The sequence below is a fragment of the Chelonoidis abingdonii genome, chromosome 2 (assembly GCF_003597395.2).
Source record: "Chelonoidis abingdonii isolate Lonesome George chromosome 2, CheloAbing_2.0, whole genome shotgun sequence".
Lineage (NCBI taxonomy): Eukaryota > Metazoa > Chordata > Testudines > Testudinidae > Chelonoidis > Chelonoidis abingdonii.
The window spans coordinates 112179352-112197536 of record NC_133770.1 but is presented as its reverse complement, the minus strand read 5'-3'; the positions used below and the strand labels follow the sequence as shown (position 1 = coordinate 112197536).

Here is an 18185-nt window from a genome sequence, read left to right as displayed (position 1 = left end):
AGAGGGCTGCATTGCCATCTGCAAGGGGTCAAACCAGTGGAAGTGAATGCATGTATTACAAAATCCACACATTACAAATTAAAAAATAATGCTTCATCAAAAAAGGAAACAAAAATGTCTGTTGGTGGCACGACATATAGATAATATTAAAAACTGGCTTGCATGAGGACCATGGTATGTCTACTGTGAAGTTATATCACACATACTGTAAGCAATTTACAGAATTGAAGTTAGTTTTGCATATACAGAGTTGCAAAATCAGAGAAAACACATCGAAATATAGAACACACAAAAAAAATGTATTTATATTACCACCACACAGTCAATAGGGGTTGGCCTAAGTCAGCAACTGCCACCATTGAACAAGAAACAAACCGAGAGGAAAAGGAAGGGGGTGGAGAAAAAAAGGGGAAAAAATTCAAAAAAGTAAAATAAACCCCCCCCTCAATAGTGCTTCTTGCTTGTCTTCAGAAACAATGTCCTTTAGTCCTGTTAGTTGCTTTGCAATGTTGGTGTATTTGTTTTGCACTCCTGACCCCCACAAAAAAAATAGGCTTTTAATCAAAGTTTCTGAGGGTTTTTTGTTTTTTGTTTTTTTGTCAGAGGTGATGCTGAGTCATTTTGTTCTCTTGGGATTTTTTGTTTTTTTATTTTTGGCCACTGTTTGCCTCATGGCTGCCACGGTTCTTTCAAAGAAGGAAACCAAATATCATCCGTAGTGAATTTGTATAATACTGATGACTTGCAAGCCAACCCCTGAGCAGTCAAGGATATGATGCTTCTACTTGCTGAAAGAAAAGGAAACTAGGTCTTGCTGTTACAAAATGTCCTGTTACATCACACCAGTTCTCTTCAAATAAATGATCAGTGATAGAGCAAAGAAAATAATATAGATCAAGAAAATGTGGTATCTTCTTCATATATATTTATATGTTTAAACAATATATATATATTTGTTTTTTGTACTTCCTGAAGGTGCTCCATGTGTAGAGAATTAGAGTACATTGGGTGCAGAGTGGTGGTTGGAGGTTAGGGTCAACTTTGCTGTCCGCTCCGTGGATTTTACAGGCGATTTGCTCTTTGCTTTAAGAAGAGAAAGTGATATTGGAAAAAGTCAGCACTTTTAGATTAAAGCAAAGCACCCTTCACAAAGCCACAAACAAGAAGCAGGACAGAAAGTCCATGGCTTGTAGCTATCCTCGCACCTGCGGAAGAAGTTATAAGATATTCGCTCATCTTGCAGATTTCCAATGCTCCTTATAAGGCTGTTTAAACACATACATTTTATCTATTTAATTAGCTCGCCAGCTTGGCTCTGGTGCCCATGAATGTCTTGGCATGCACTGCAAATAACAACACATACAAAGTATTTCAGTCCCAGGGAGGTTGTGTTTTTTTGTATGTCTTTTTAAACAAGGTAATCCAATTACGATATACAGAGAAAAACAAGTCTAAACACCTTCCACCTCAAAGCATTCCTTACAAAATAATTTCTAAAGTTGCTCAGTAATGATAGTATTTGCTTACTAACAAAGCAGTCTATTGTTGGCTGCAAAATATTTGCTTGCAAAATAAAAGCAATGCTAAGGAAACTTGGAGAACGGCAGTGCAGTGTAAGGGAAGAAATGTATGCTAAACTGTTTGAAGTATATTTATGAGTAATCAATCTTTCATTTTTTTTCTCTTCAGAATCCTAAGAGAATGATGTTTAAACTGTGACACCAGATTTAAGGTAAGATCCCTCAGAACTATGCTAATTAAAATTGAAAAGGTGGCATGGCAAGTATTTTTGAGTTCTTGATGTGTGACATGCTAGGTCTTAAAGTGTGAAACCACTGCTGTACATCAAGTGTTTTCAGAAAGTGCAAAAGGACTTGCATTACTTTAGGGGAAAGTTGTAAACTGAATGTGACCATACTCTTTAAAGTTCTGTTTATAAAGGGTTATTAAATGATTGATTAGATGTTACAAATACAATCAGTATGTGTTTATAGATGGCGGTCAGGTCATCTGTAGATAGCGCTGTCAATGCTTTATAAGCAACATGTTGTGGTTTTGAACCCCGATCACTGATTTAACATGGAGGAAAACATCTACTAATCCTTTATAACCTATTTACGTGTAGAACTTCAATATCAAGTGTGACCCTGAATTTCCTTACAACAACAAAAGTGCACATGTGACTTCATAAAGCTATAATATGTATTATTAAAAGACAAAGGAAGTGAATGATAACAAAGATACTAGAACAAGTGGTTTTTGTGCCCCTTCAGTTTACAGATGTCTGTCTGGTTAAATATCTGTCCTCTTTTGCCTAGAGAATATAGTTTTAGGTAAAGCCAAAAATATTTTCTTTCCTTTGCCTGCTAGAATGGAAATCAAATTAAATTCCAGGTCCCAATATACTGCTTCCTTTTGCAAATAAAAGGGTGGTTCATAGTATGTGGAATTAATATGAGTAACTGGCCAAACTGTAATTTTCATATACAGAAGTTGCCATTACAAGGATTTTTATCCACTGTAAATGCACAAGACTATCTGAACTAACTGAGGTATTGCAAATATCCCTTGTAGAGGTAGAACAAATGAGGACTTTGAAATGATACCCGCTGCAGTTTATACATGGGATTTCCAAAGGGGGCTAAGGAAGCTGTGTGCCCGACTCCCATTGAAAGTCAAAGGGAGATGGGAACATAAGAACAGCCATACTGCATCAGACCAAAGGTCCATCTAGCCCAGTATCCTGTCTACTGACAGTGGCCAATGCCAGGTGCCCCAGAGGGAATGAACAGAACAGGTAATCATCAAGTGATCCATTCTGTCGCCCATTCCCAGCTTTTGGCAAACAGAGGCTAGGGACACCATCCCTGCCCATCCTGGCTAATAGCCATTGATGAGCCTATCCTCCATGAATTTATCTAGTTCTTTTTTGAACCCTGTTATAGTTTTGGCCTTCACAACATCCTCTGGAAAGGAGTTCCACAGGTTGACTGTGTGTAGTGTGAAATAATGCTACCTTTTGTTTGTAATAAACCTGCTGCCTATTAATTTCATATGGCGGACCCTTGTTCTTGTGTTATGAGAATGAGTAAATAATACTTCCTATTTACTTTCTCCATACCAGTCATGATTTTATAGATCTCTACCATATCACCCCCCCCTTAGTTGTCTCTATTCCAAGCTGAAAAGTCCCAGTTTTATTAATATCTCCTCATACAGCAGCCATTTCCTACCTGTAATAATTTTTGTTGCCCTTTTCTGAATCTTTTCCATGTCCAATATCTTTTTTTGAGATGGGACGACCACACCTGCAGCTAATTTAGACTCCATCATTTTAAATGTATAGTGGGGATTATGCTTTTCAATGTGCATTACTTTGCATTTATCAACATTGAATTTCATCGGTCATTTTATTGCCCAGTCACTCCGTTTTGAGAGATCCTTTTGTAGCTCTTTGCAGTCTGCCTGGGACTTAACTATCTTGAGTGGTTTCGTATCTGCAAATTTTGCCACCTCACTGTTTACCCTTTTTTCCAGATCATTTATGAATATGTTGAATAGGACTGGGCCCAGTACAGACCCCTGAGGGACACCACTATTTCTCTCTCTCTCCATTCTGAAAACTGACCATTTATTCCTACTTCTTTGTTTCCTGTCTTTTAACCAGTTACTAATCTATGAGAGAACCTTCCCTCTTATCCCATGACTGCTCACTTTGCTTAAGAGATGGTAGCCTAATTTCTTAGGCTAATTTGCTATTTGAATGTTTCATGTACAGTAGAATAAGGTATTATATGATATTAAGGACCTGATTCTGCACATGAGTAAATTTGCTCACTGGACTGCAGTGGATCTACTTACTATGGATAATTGTGCAAATCCACAGCTGTTTACAAATTGGACCCAAAGGCCACTGCAGCTCAGTTTTATTTGTTGCTTGTAGTGTCTTGTGTACATTTCTTTTTAGCATGGAATGTAGCCTTTCTTTATATACTTTACATTATTTTAAATCAAGCTTATGGTTCATCATATTTTCATGAGATTTTCCTCTTTTCCTTAGTTAAAGGAGGACTTTTTTCTACAGTCAGACTAGCTCATGTTGGTTTTTTATTTGCAAGCATTCTTACTATCATTTTGCGATCTTTGTCTTATCCATAGAATCCTATTTGAATTGGTCAATCAAATTCTTTAAAAAGTCATAGAATCACATCTTCTCTGCATGAAATCTGCAACACAGTTTAAGGACAAATGTTCATAAATCCCATGTGGATATTTTTTTTAAAAGGGCCTATTTTGAACAATTATTTAATGATGACATAACTTGACAGTTTGAAAACCATAACATGATGTTAACGGAAACTTCTACCGTACAAAATGAAAGTGACCTAAGTGTTTGTTTCAGTTTTTGAAAAGGCAAAACTGCAATATTTGCAATCAATCTTTTCTTTTCAGCCACCATTTTTGTAGAACCCAGAACTGATGATGCGCTGCATAATCAAGATGGCATCCTTTTCTCTCAACCTTTGCATAAATGTATCCTCCAGATTATATCATTTCCAGCACACAAATTGCAGGTTCTTCTGTCTATGGTGGAGTGGTTTTTTTTTTTTCAAAGATTTTTAGATCACGTTTTATACAGCATGTGCACGTTAAAGCTTAAGTGAGCTTATTGGGAACAATCCCGACGTTAAAATATCTGAGGTTACTTTAGTTATGTAACATGGTCATCAAAGGCCTGCATCAGAATCTTTAAGCCATCTCAGGGTTTGACCCTATAGCATCCCAATGCAATAATTGAATCTTACTTGTTCTAAGTAGTTTTATTTCTTTTCAAAATGCTCACCCAATCTTGACAGTCACATTTCTAGTAATATCTCCATCAAATAAAATTGATTTCTAAGCTACAATGAATACGAGTGAGTATGAATAGTGGTGATTAAATGCACTTTTATCTTTTCAAAGATCCCTTTGAAATACAGTAGGAATCTAAACGTATTCAGATTTGTCACTGAAGCACTGAATAAGTTTCTTCATTCTCATATAGGCTCAAACAGCTCTCTTCCCTATTTGGGGGTAGTGGGAAGCATATACAAAGTACAGAACACATCAAAGCAATAAAACAAAAAGCAACTGTTTAAGTTTCCATCCTGTTTCTTTTGAAGTCACTGCTGGAAGCTATTTTTCATTCCTCTTAGTTTCTTCTTTTATGATATGATAAAGCACTGTGTAACAGAAATAGACTGTGGTGCCAATTTCAAATCCAGATCTCGATTTCGCAAAAGGTCAGAGGCGGTTAAATCTGACCTTTTGGTTCAACACTTCATATAGACTAAAGCCAGATGCAAACTTCATATCTGGATCCAGATCCAAATGTTCCCAAAGTTCAGGATGTTCAGATCCAGGGCTTTGGTTCAGATGGACTTCTAGTGTACATGTCTGGCCAGAGAATGAGGAGCACCACTGCAAATTTGAGCACAGCAATACTAGTTACAAACTGTTTATCTGGCTGTGGATTTCCAAAGTTTATCACTCATAGGTCTGCCATTTCTAAAAGTTTTTTCTATAATTAACAATTAACAGCTAAAAGAGATTTAATTGCACAACACGAGTGCTGTGCAAAGCTTGATATGATTGTCAGGATCCAGGATAGTGGTCTGAAGAAAGAAAGGGCATGTATGTGCACTATCGCTATATTACTAAATAAATGCTACTTAATATTTATACCAGAGATTCTCAAACTGTGGTCTTTGAACCACTGGTGCAGAGCACTTGCTGATAGTGAGAGGAGAGTTGGCTGGTCACATGGTGCTAGGTCTTCTTTTTGTTCCAGCTACTAAAGTGCATTGAAAGAAGTGAAACATACGTTAAATATTGTCCTAACATTACTTTTTCATGTAGCCAAATACTCTATTTGATACAGACATGAGTGTGAATGGGAGGAGAGGGTTCCATGGAAAACTCTTAAAATGTGACGCACACTAGGAATCTTTGAGAATCCCTTTGATACAAATATGTGGTTTTATTTAAATGCCGGTATGGTGGCAGGGTGTTGAACAGTGTTCCACACACTTATGAAAAATAAAAATTAACAAATTTTGGCCTTAGTGTTGAAAATAGTAAACCCATCTTTAAAGCTAACACGGAGAGATAAAACCTAAATGTGTACATATATACTAGTGAATATTAACTTTATTCTGTAATTACCATTATTATTAGACTGTTAACATTTTAAATGTTACCTTTCAGCTAAAGGGATGATTTCAAAAGCATAACTGCAGAATACAATTGGTCAAAAAGGTCAATTGGTCATGTGACTCATGCAAGGCTGACAGTCCTGATAATGAGTAGAGTCTCCAGCTTCCATTTGGTTATTGATCAGATAAAATTTTACGGACAAAATTACATTTAAAAATCTGTTTTTGTTTTCCCTTAAGGTTGAAAATACCAGTTATGTAAAATTTGCAACCGTTTTAGCTTCTCCTAATTGCAGATATATTTGAACAAAGACCCGAAAGTGCTTACCTAGCTGAGGTGTAAGGTAGTCTGCTTCTAGGAGCATGGAACTTCAACAAATTTACTTAGGCACACCCTTAAGAACAGCTAGCCTCTGCAGAATGTTTGGGTATCTGAGTGTCTTTCATCTGCCCAGCTCTTACTACCTTGCAGATATACTCAGTTCTAATGGCCAGATCCTCTTAGTACTTTACTCACAATGAATAGCATTCTACTCCACAGACAGTCCCACTGAATGCAGGCTGGTTAAGAATGTGGCCTTCAGGATTTGGAATATCAGACTAAGTCTCAGATTAATGAGCAAAGTGCAGGTTTGGTGTTCAGAGATCAGGACTAGTACAGTTAAGCACAAAGTTTTCAGGTCATCATGTGGTCTCAATACAGATCATGTGGCTTTCAACACCACGTGTGTATATACATTTATAAAGATTTTTAACTACACTGAATGTCTTGCATTTTTCTGATCATCTAAATAATAAATACAACTGTGAAAATTTGGCTTTTTTTCATTGCAAAAATTTGTGCTGGCATTTTCTTCAGTTCAGTTTTCAGACTTGGATCCTCCTTCACTCCTTTCAGTTTTTCTTTGAGATTTGAGTTTCATATAACTTAGGTCTAAAAGCCAAATCCAGTCAAAATTCTGCATGATTTCCATATAAAATCAATCCAGGATAATTTAATATTTTCCCTAAATTCATTCAAACTACTTATGAATCTTAAACCAGGTATATTGAAAGGTTGTATGATTTTTGTGTTTGTAAAGACTGTTCAAACCAGGAAGGTTCATTTAATTTCACTTTGATTGTGTATTATTTCACACAGTCCTGAAATGAATAAATTCCTTTTCTGTCCTCATTATGTCCATCATTGTCCTTGTTCAACTGTGGAAATCTCAACTCTCCCTATATTTTTTCTGTCCAGTAAAATTTTTTGATACATAAAAAAAAAATAAAAAATCCCATCCTGAATCAGGCCAAAAAGTGGAAAATCTCAATTTTTAATGAACCAAAATCTGGGGAAAAAATTGGTTCAGGTCAAACAATCATTTTATTTTGAAAATTTCACTGTCTTTCATTTTAATTTCAACCCTTGTTCATCTTTTAATTTTTTTAAATCTACATGTACTGAAATTTCAATCCAAAAAGTCACTTGGACTTGAAAAAATGTTTGTATATTTTTTACAATGAAATATTTTGATAGTGTGACAACTTCAAAACTTACTTCCAATAGTTTTTATGAGTAAGGAGAACTCATCAAAATTGACCCTGGTTTGTAAATAGTTTTGGTTTCAACAACAAGGCATTTTCCATTTTTTTTTTAAAAGCATTCTTTACCAAAAAAAAATCAAAACTTCCTGACCTGTTCTATTCCCTAGCTCTCTTATGCAACTAAAATGTGCACACATACTCTACTTTGAAGAAATTTGCCTTAAACTAATCTGAGAATAAATTTTATTTTGGGGAAGGAATTCTTTCTACCCTTAGCCTTCAGTGCCCATTATTGATGTATGTATGTGAGGAGTTATAGATTCCAGATCCTTGCAACCAGACAGTGACATTCTGGTCTGAGCTCGTGGTGGTGCAAGGCTACCTCAGCCTAAAAGTGTGCTGTCCTTCCTTAAGGAACTTAGTGACTAGAGGAGCTACACAGATTGCATCCTCAGTTCCTGAACTCCGGGACTGGAACTGTGACAGGCCATTGCACAAAGTGAGCCATGGAATGAAGGGGGATCCTTAAGTGTGCCCCTCCCCTGCACACCTATGTAAGGGTCTGTCACTTTCTGACCTTTAGTGTTTTGGAAGAAAGAATAACCAAAGCATTAGTTAAATTATCAGAAGACAATAAGGGTTGGAGTATGACAGGGACTAGTCCATAAGAAGTCCCCTTAAACCTCTGTGCAAGCTACCTAGACTTGGTCCAGGCCTATAGGTGTAATGAGGTGCTATGTGCTCACTTTATCTTTCCTTCTTCCAAATAGTGGGGCAGGTGAATGGGTAGATCTCTGGCTGTATCTCCACAACTTGCTGGCTGGCACAGCAAAACAGTAAAAGCTGGTGGTGGTGTTTGCTGCTGGTAGAGGACAATAACAAATTACTATACTCCAACCTTCAAAGCAAAGGGGAAAGCAGAGGAGGGAACTGTGCCTGCACTATGTTTGAGTCATGATGCCTTCCTGGATTGGTGCCATATCTTGCTTAGAGCTGTGCCTAGGATTACAATCTAGGCCAAAATTTTGAGGATTTGAAAAGACTTGTAAGGACAAAGACAGAAAGAGAATACAAATATGCACAGAAAAGAACAAACTGATATTCACTTGCTGAAATGCAAGCAGGGACAGATTTTTTTCCCATGAGAATACTACTACTTTGCATTTCTATAGTGACTTCCATTTGAGAATCTCAAAGCAAATAAAAACATCAAAGACCCCTAGCAATCCTGTGAGAAATGTAAGTAGTAGTGTCCCCACTGTACAAATGGGTACAGTGAGGCACAGAGAGATTACCAGTGATTTGCCTGAGTTTGTGGAAGAGCAAGGATTAACAGTCAAGTCAGTATTAGAGACCAAGTGTCCTGTCCTTAAGCCCTGTACTCGAACCACAATAATATTTTTCTCTCCTAGATACTTATAGACTTTAGCTGTCTTGGGAACTATTGTGAAGCTGAGCTTGTCTACATGAACATTTAGTTTGCTGCAAACTGAAATGTGACTCTACCCCTTACAAGCCTGCTGCATGCTAATTGTCTGTGTGGACCCTGCTGCCATGTACTAATTCCTTAGTATGGTCTGACCTGCCCTACTTTGAAATGGGAATAGATAAAAGTGCACTAAAGAACTGTTAGTGTGCGGCAGCAAGCTCCACACAGACCATAAGTGTGGAGCAGGCTAGTACCGGGTAGATTCACACCCCAGCTTGCCATAAACTAAATGTTTGTGTAGACAAGGCCTAAGTGTTGATGCATTTTAAAAAAAAGAAACTCAAAGTTTTCAGAGCTCAGAAAAGGTACTGGGTTGAACTCATTCCAAGTTTTGAGCAAAGGATCTATTCAATTCTTGTATAATCTAGTAGTCACCACTATACTTCGACATGGACGATCCAAGCTATATATTTAGTTTGTTGTCACTCTTTATTTTATCCTTCTATTCTTGTCTGGATCTTACAGCTTTCTTGACCCACTTCAGACTAACCCTTCAGAGTATGAGGTTGTGTATATCAGTAGTTCTCAGTCATGAGTAGACATGCTTGTACTTCCCTCCCCTAATTTAGGGCCTGATTGTGTAATGTTTTCCTCACACTGAATATCCTTTACTCATATGTCTATTCCCATTGACTTCAACAGTCTACTTGCATGAGTAAATACTTCTCAGGGAAAGGGTTGAGATATAAGGGGCCTTCGCATAGTGGCCTCTGAAATGTCGTGGCTGGTTACTCAAACTGGATTCAGGAACAGCCCAAGATCCAGTTTTGGTAAGAACAGGCAAGGCAGGTTTCAAGCTCTGATAGTCTAGCTAAAATCCTAACAGTAAATTGGTAGGTTACTCCTAATATTTGGGAAACATTGGTAGCATGTTCTGTGAATACTCTTATTTGATTCCTTGTGCGTTGAACAATGTTCTTCTCTGCTTCCACACTGAAAACAGTGGTCTTAAAATATCTTAGACATTTTTTAAAATGCACGATAGAGAAAGGAATAAACCAGTGCTTTAATGTTGCTTGCTTACCAATGACCTAAAATTTGATTGAACTGAAGTTTTTAATTGTTGAGAGCTGTACGGCTGATCAGCTTCTCAAACTTTTAGCTTAACTAAGCATGGCTGTCACACCTTCTTATACCTTAAGCCCAAACCCAAAATAACAATACAGCTTCTGGCTGGTTAATAGACCTTCAAATTATCCACAAGATGTGAGTCACATTTCAAAACTTAATTGCACCAGTCTTCTCCTCCTACATACCACTCATCCATGCCTCAAAAAAAAATAAAAAAAATATCCTTACTAGGATTGGCCCTAATACTATCTCACAAGCATTCAGAAGCAATTCCATAAAAAGAACATCTGCAAAAGTAAGCTTGTGTGCGTCACAGACACTGAAGAATTATTGCTCATTATCGAGAAATAGGTCTGTGCTAGGTATACAAGCCACATATCACCTTTTGCCCCCAGCTGGCAATTTTCAGCCTTATCTTTTAGATGTGGTTGGCCTGATTGTCCCCTCATTTGCATTGGTGTAAATTGGAAGTAACGCCATGAAAATCCATTAGGTCATATTGGTGTCAAAATGGAGTGATGAGAGAATTGGGCCTAGAGTTTCTCTCAATGTTAATTTCATCCTCCCATGAATTCTAAATCACTGAACTTCTCTACTATTCCCTTTAAATCTAATTTTTACTTTTTCCCCTAGGGTGATGGAAGCTAGGGTGGTTAGAACCGTGGACAGTCCTTTGCCCATATTCTATGTTGTAGGCACCTAGTGCATAGCATGGTCACCCACAGATATTTTTGTATATGTTTCAAGAAATAAAGAAATGTGTGAGTTGTTTCAGCAGATGAAAATTCAGGCAGGTACAGTACTATAATATTTAAGGCCTGGTATAAATCAAAATTGCTCCGCAGAAGCCAATGGGCCTACATCAGCTGAGAATCAGACCATTAATGATTTAGTGACAACCTACTGCTTTTTCCTCAGTTCTTAATTGTTTTCCCTTGCTCCAAAAATTTTATTTTAACATTTTGTTCAGTGGCACAGGAGGAATTGGAGGAGGGGGAATACAGTAGATCTATTGTAGTGTTCTGCAGTGTATTTTGTTTTTCATTGTGTCAACGGGCCCTGCTCTTTGCAGGCATTAGTTTGCTGGACAGTTTCTCCAGGGACACTGTGAGTGGAAGCAACAATAGCAGCTGAGGTAACAGCAACAGTAGCAGCAGAAGAAACAGCAGTAACAAAATGGTTTTCTAACTGTGTTTTAGTCACTGTTGCAGAGCATGTGGAGCCTGTATGAGTATTATCTACAATATAGGCTGTGGCTATTATCTTTCAATTTTATGTTTTAACTCTTTTCATTATGTTAGAAAGCTTTGTTCCAGACAAATAGCATTTGCCGGTAGGTGGGGTCAAACTTCAATGAGATCTGTGTGTTTGTGTGTGTGGCAAATTGCAATAACAAAGTGTGTCAGAGGCACTTTGTGAATGAAACGTTAAAATGAAAAGGGGGAAAAAACCCAACACCCTGTGCATGGTGTGGTGAGAGATCATCGTATGTTCTTCAAATAACATCCAACTTTCTAAACAACTGACCAGGATTAATTATTTTTATTATAGCTACTACTCACACCCAGAGAAGGTTACCTGATGTTAGCATTGCTGTGCCTTATGAATGATTTAGTCCAGTGAAAAATCTCAGCGACTGACTAATTACTAAGAGTGCAGTGTTTTAGAGCAGACCAGGGTTAAGCTTTCAGAGTGAATTTTCCAGGAAAGATTCCATCCAGGAGAAAAAAAAAATAAACTCCAAAATAATTCCAAATAGCTATGTTCTTTTTTTTTTCTTTCTCATCTTTCAGTTCCCAGCCAGCTTGTTATGCCTCCCCACCTAATATGAACTGGTAAAAGCCAGGCCTCTCCACTCACCCTATGCTCCTGTATAACATTAAAATACATTTATAGGGGATTACGTCTCTGTTCTATAAGCAGATGTAGCTCTGACTTCAGAAGTTTTTTATCCATTTAAACCAGCAGAGAATTTGGCCCATTTTTCTTACATTGTAACCTTTGTGAAGGGAGTGGGGTTTTCCATCAAAGAAAAGAAGTTTCCTGTTTCATATCCAAAACCAGGCAAAAATGCCTTCCATATTGCTGTGTATTTGTCAGGGAATGGTTTCTGAAGCAAGGAAACACCATCCGTTATTCTAAGGGTGTCCTATGACATGCACTGCAATTTCCAATGTCCTGGTACAAAACACCAGATTGAGCAGCGATGAGAAGTAATTTGGATGAACAGACAAACAAACTGCATAGCCTATGTGTATTCTTCCCAGTTGTTAATTGGCAGTTGTACCAGACATGTGGAACTGAATTATTTTAGTAGAGGGAACATACAGCCAAAGATTCCTCAGAGGCTCCCGCATGAAATGTATCATTTTTGGCTCTGGAGGTGAGGTAAGCCATAGAGGTTAAAGCAATTTTTAAATGATTAAAAAATAAGTGATACACTTAAGAACGTACATGACAATATCTATAGCTAGTTAGGTTGATGTATCACTAAATGTGGTATGTACATATATAGGACAGATCTAAATATAGGTCTGAGATGAATTTCTGAGCATGGGAAGGTATTTCAAAATGAACATTGCCATTTTCAGCTCTACTATGGCTCCAACATACTGAACTGGGTTTAGGGGAGGCAACTACCCAGAACAACACGGCTGATATTACTTTCCACACTTGCCTCAGAAAAGTAATCCTCTTATAGGGCTCAACTCTGTAAGGTGGCCCATATCCAGCAATGTATTTAAGCATGTGCTCAATTTTAAAGCATGTGAATACTCTCATTGACTACAGTGGGAATACACAGGTGCTTAAAGTTAAACATGTGCTTAATGGGATCTGGTCACAGAGCTCACCACCTGTCAGGACTGAGCCCTGTAATTACTAGAACATTTAGAAAAACAGCAAATACATAGAAATGCAGTTGTTGTTGTGTACATTCTTCTCAGGTCTCAAACCAGTTATCCCTGTTGGGAATGTGAGGGATAGTGAGATTGTTGTTCTATAATTTCTCACTGACTGTGGTGGTATGGAAGGCAGGGTGCAGTTGCTACTGTTTTAATATATTTTTCTATTTTAATAAGCATGAGGAGATGAATTCCTGGACCCACTGAAGTTAATGGGAGTTTTATCATTGACCTCAGTGGGACTAGGATTGCCTCCAGGGTGCCCAAAGCCTGGAATAAGCATATACACAAAATAAATGAAACTGGGTTTTTCAAAGAACCCTAAGAATGTTAGAAACTTAACTCCTTTCCTCTCCTTTGAAAATCCCAGCCTAACAAAAATCTCATAATCAAAATTTACTTTAAGGTAGAATTTGGAACAAAAATAGTCTCACCCCAGACATAGCATTATAATACAATTTATAGACACTTCTATCAGTTGTTTAATTACTGTATACCATTCTGCTTTGCTTTAATCAGAATGAATGGTGTACAGTAATTAAAGCAGGTATAGTAAAATTCAATGGATCAGGCATATAGCTAGGCTCACTGACAATCAATGGACTGCAGCTTTCGCTGAGTGGTACCCACAGGAACTGAAACAACTGCTCAGCCAACCTCCAAAGAGATAGGAAGATTTTATTATGAAAAGGCATGGCTGCACATGAGGAAGGAAGGCCAGGATAAGAGAAGAATGGAAGATGTGTTGTGATCATCACAATCTATATGAGCACTGAAGGTGATCAAGGTATACCATTAAAGTAGAAAAATATCATTCCCTGGACCACACTTTATTTCACAGAATAGAGTGTGTAGAAGTGTTTGGAGTCTTTTGTCACTCCTTAATCGAGAGAGGTGTTTGTTCTCCTTTGTTGCTCATTCTTGTTTTTTCATATCATTATTGCGCCTTGCATCACAAGTGAGGACAATGGGAGCTGAAGGCATTTAGCACTTTGCAGATTGAGGTCCACATTTACTGAGTAGCAACTGATAATTTCACAGTTTATTCTGTTATTTGAGATTAACTAAAAAATTGGGTTTTTTCCAGAAAAGGTGAATATGCAAGTCCTTTTAAGTAAAAATAAATACATAAATAAAGATTATACTATGTAAAAATATCTAATTGTAATGGATATTATATAGCCTATTACCTACACATTATCTCACTGATGAAATTATTAAATAGATATAGAAAAGGTTTAAGAAAACAAAATCAATTTGTTATTTTAAACCCTAAATATGTATGATCCTGATTTTCTGCAGCGCTGAGCACCCACAGCTACGCTAACTTCAGCTGGCATTGTGGATGCTCAACACTTCCAAAAATCAGCCCCAAAGGGTCTGATCTTGTTCCCAGTGACATCCGTGGGAATTTTGCCCGTGACCTCAGTGAAGGCTGCAGGCTTTTTGTAGGCTGGCTATATAAGGAGATCTAATATATAGACAGAAAGAAAAAAAGTTGGTGAATATTCTATAACACTACAATTTGGACATAAAAGTGTGTCTTGCATTCAAAGCTGGTAGATTCAGAACTACAGACTCCACAGACCCAAATGGCAGGGGGAGGGAGAAGGGGCACATCAATTTACCAGAATCAGCAGATTCCAAGAATGTTATTTCCTCCCTTTGTCCTCCTACCTGGTACTGAAGTTTGCTGTGGGTCTTCCTGATTCAGGGAATTCAGTTTGTGCTACAAGATGCAAAGACCCTGCTTGCTCCTTCCCAGGTTACATACTGAACCCCCAGCCATCAAAAATATCTTCTTTTTAAAATGGGGAGGGGGTTACTAAAATGTAGCCAGTTCTGTGTTTGAGTTAGTGAATCCTGAGAAGCACACAGGTTTCCTAGGAATCTAAGAAGTCTGAATTTAAGCAGTCAGAATTTTGGCCTGAAATGATTGATTTATCTGTAGCTATGGCCTTTCTGTGATCTGTCAGCCCAGACTCAAGAAGAGACAGAGCTGCAGGTGACGGTTTTGAATGTTGTCCCAGATTTTTCGAATGGGAGTAATATCTGGGATGTGCACATTTTCAGTGGGACAGCTATACTGGTGTAAATCTAGACTGACTCTACTGATATCTGTGGAGTTATTCTGGATTTATAGCAATGAAAAGACAAATCTGGCCCAGTCCCTCTAGTTCATTTAGCTCCCCTTTGCATAGAACCAAATTCATTTCACAGTTTGCCCCTAACAAATTACACCATTTCCTATAGTTACAAGACCTTGTGATATATGAAATGTGTAATTTTACCTTTGGAATATGATACACTCTTATGAATTATGCAGAAAAAATGTCTATCACTCCACCTACATAAGACATTTTTCTGAATATATGCATATTAGGCTGTCATATTAGTCAGATTGCTCTTATGCCATGATGGCAGACTTCATTTGCAGCAGCCCAGGCATATGAAATCAAAGGGTCAAGCTATGACAGCTCTGACTTTTGCTTCCCTGTTTGTTTTATTTTAAAATAAACCTTAATACTATTTCAGTGTGTTTTTTTTTGTTTTTTGAATGCATGTTTTTGTTCTTTCTGGTGCACACTCTCTCTGTCTATTCTGTATCTGTTAACTATAATATTTTGTGAGTGTATATTTCACAGTGCTGTGTGGACTTTAATTAAGATTCACAACATTCTGTGAGGTAAATAACAGATATACAAGAGCCACAGAGATATATAAAAGCCCATAAACCATACATACAGAATAAGCCATTTACCAACCATTGCTATATAGTTCACTCACAGTTACCACAAATATTCTTTCTCCTGAGTATAGGTGGAAAATATGGTAACCTCAGATACTTTAAAATGGTAATAGCTGGCAAATGCTTTTTTTTATGGTAACAATTGCCCTTGGGTTGAGAAATTATTCTCTAGTGCTACTTTTTAGATCTCTATTGCCAACTGAAAACTGGCAAAAGAACATTGGGTGAACATGAGCAGTGAAAAGGTTCAACAGACCCAGACTTCTTTGCAATGTGTTTATCAATGCAATGAGAATTAAGTGTTGATCATAAGGTAATACAACCCCCTACTCTATTATTGGACTAAATTCTGACACCGTTACCCACACTGAGTAAAACCTTATTCTGCAAGCAATCCCATTGATGTCAAGATACTACTCAACAAAGGTAAAGGTATCCAAGGCTACCCCGTTGTATGAAATATAATCACAAATATTTGAATTATGCAGTTTTATTTTAATTTTTAACAGTGTTTCCATTCTCTAGGATAGGTTCCTTCACTGCATAAAATTGAACGAAACATGAAAATGTCTGTCTCTTGCCAGTTTCTGTATTTAAGCCCTACATAGCAATATGGGAAAAGAGATTAATTTTCTTTTGAACCACATAAGAAAACGAGGGCAGACACATGTTGATTGATTACATTAGGAAGAAAGATCATCCACAATGTGCCTGCCTATGACTATTATCTCTGTTCTGCCATTCTGATGTCCCAGAATTGGATGCCTCCTCTTCCTCAGTTGGAATCACTAGACATGTAGGGCCAAATACTCCACTGCCTGGTACCTTGTTTAGGCATTTACACCTCTGTAAAGTGAATTCAAAGTGGGTCTAAAATATCACGAAATCAGACTGAAAGTAGAAGTTAAGGCCCCAGTCTTCTCAATATGAGGAAAATCGATCTTGAGCTTCAAAAGAGAAACTTTTGCTGCAGACTCAACTATCAGTTACAGTATGGCACTTGACTGTTTATTAGGAGAAATTAACACAAAATATATGGAGTCAAAATCAGTACTGGTGAAAGTCAATTTTCCTCAGTAGGTGAATTTGACTTTGTGAATGGAGCATGAAACTTTGCTCCATCAGAAACCACACATGAATATAAGATTAAATTACTAATACTTTATTATTAGGACTGTCTGTACTTGGTCTACAATAAATATCATTTTGAGAAAATGTTGAAGCACGAGGATAAGCATACTACTTGCCCTCTCAAAGCTATGATTGAATGTTGTTTTGATTTTGGAATGCCCGTAACAATCAATGAGAGGTTTGCATCCAGATCACTGGCATGACACAGCCCTTACAGGGCAAAATGTTGGATAAATTATTGAATTAGTGAATCTTATATACCAGTAATGCTACCAGAATACTTTAATGGATTACCCGCTGCATCCACACTCTGGCCACGGTGCTTAAATATGTGTCTACCTTTAAGCTTCTAACTAGTCCTATTGACTTAAGTGGAATTACTCACAAATAGAGCTGTTTGAGGATTTCAAGTTCTGATCTGCAGGAAATTCTGTGATTAGTTTTGTTCTGAATATGAATGAAAACAAAGGATATCTACAATTCCTGATACATTTTTCCTGTAAATTTCATGTAATCATGTCAATCAAAACACTTTGTTTCAATAAAATTGAAACATTGCATTTCAATGTTTACATTTATATATATATGTAAACATTGAAATGCAATGTTTCAATAATTTCTATATATATAAAGAAATTTCTAAACAAAACTTTATTTTGACATAAAAAATCAAAACATTCTGTTCCAAAAATGTCAGTGGAATGTATTGACTTATCAAAATAGTTATTTTTCCCAATTTATTTCTCAAAAGGGAATTTCTTTGGAAATCAACATATTTCCGTAGGAAGTTTCAGTTTCAATGAAATGACATTTTCTGATGGCGAAACATTCAACTGGAAAAACTTTGAGCAGCTCTATTTACATGCTTAAAGTTAGGCACAGGCTTAAGAACCTTGCTCAACTTCATTCTCTTTCAGTAAATTAGAAGTAACCCAGATAATAATAGGAATGTAGGACTGGAAGGGACCTCAGTAGTTCATCTAGTCCAGTACCTTGCAAAGAGGCAGGAGTAAATATTACTAAGAACCATCTCTACCAGGTGTTTGTCTAACTTGTTCTTAAACCTCCAATGATGGAGATTCCACGAACTCCCTACGTAATTTATTCCAATGTTAACTACT

The 18185-nt window shown here is 37.2% G+C and overlaps 1 protein-coding gene across 3 annotated transcripts in view; it reads right to left on the bottom strand.

The window, feature by feature from the left end:
• Window positions 1-381: 381 nt before the first annotated feature.
• VSTM2A (V-set and transmembrane domain containing 2A) overlaps window positions 382-18185 on the bottom strand; it is a 30318-nt gene continuing 12514 nt past the window's right edge. The window contains exon 5 of one of the 3 annotated variants that reach the window (XM_032797462.2): window positions 382-1083. In XM_032797462.2, coding sequence (XP_032653353.1) covers window positions 995-1083 — 89 coding nt within the window. In that variant the 3' untranslated portion in view covers window positions 382-994. Of the gene's footprint in view, window positions 1344-18185 lie in introns of all 3 variants that reach the window. The other 2 variants (XM_032797463.2, XM_032797464.2) reach the window with 2 other exon arrangements.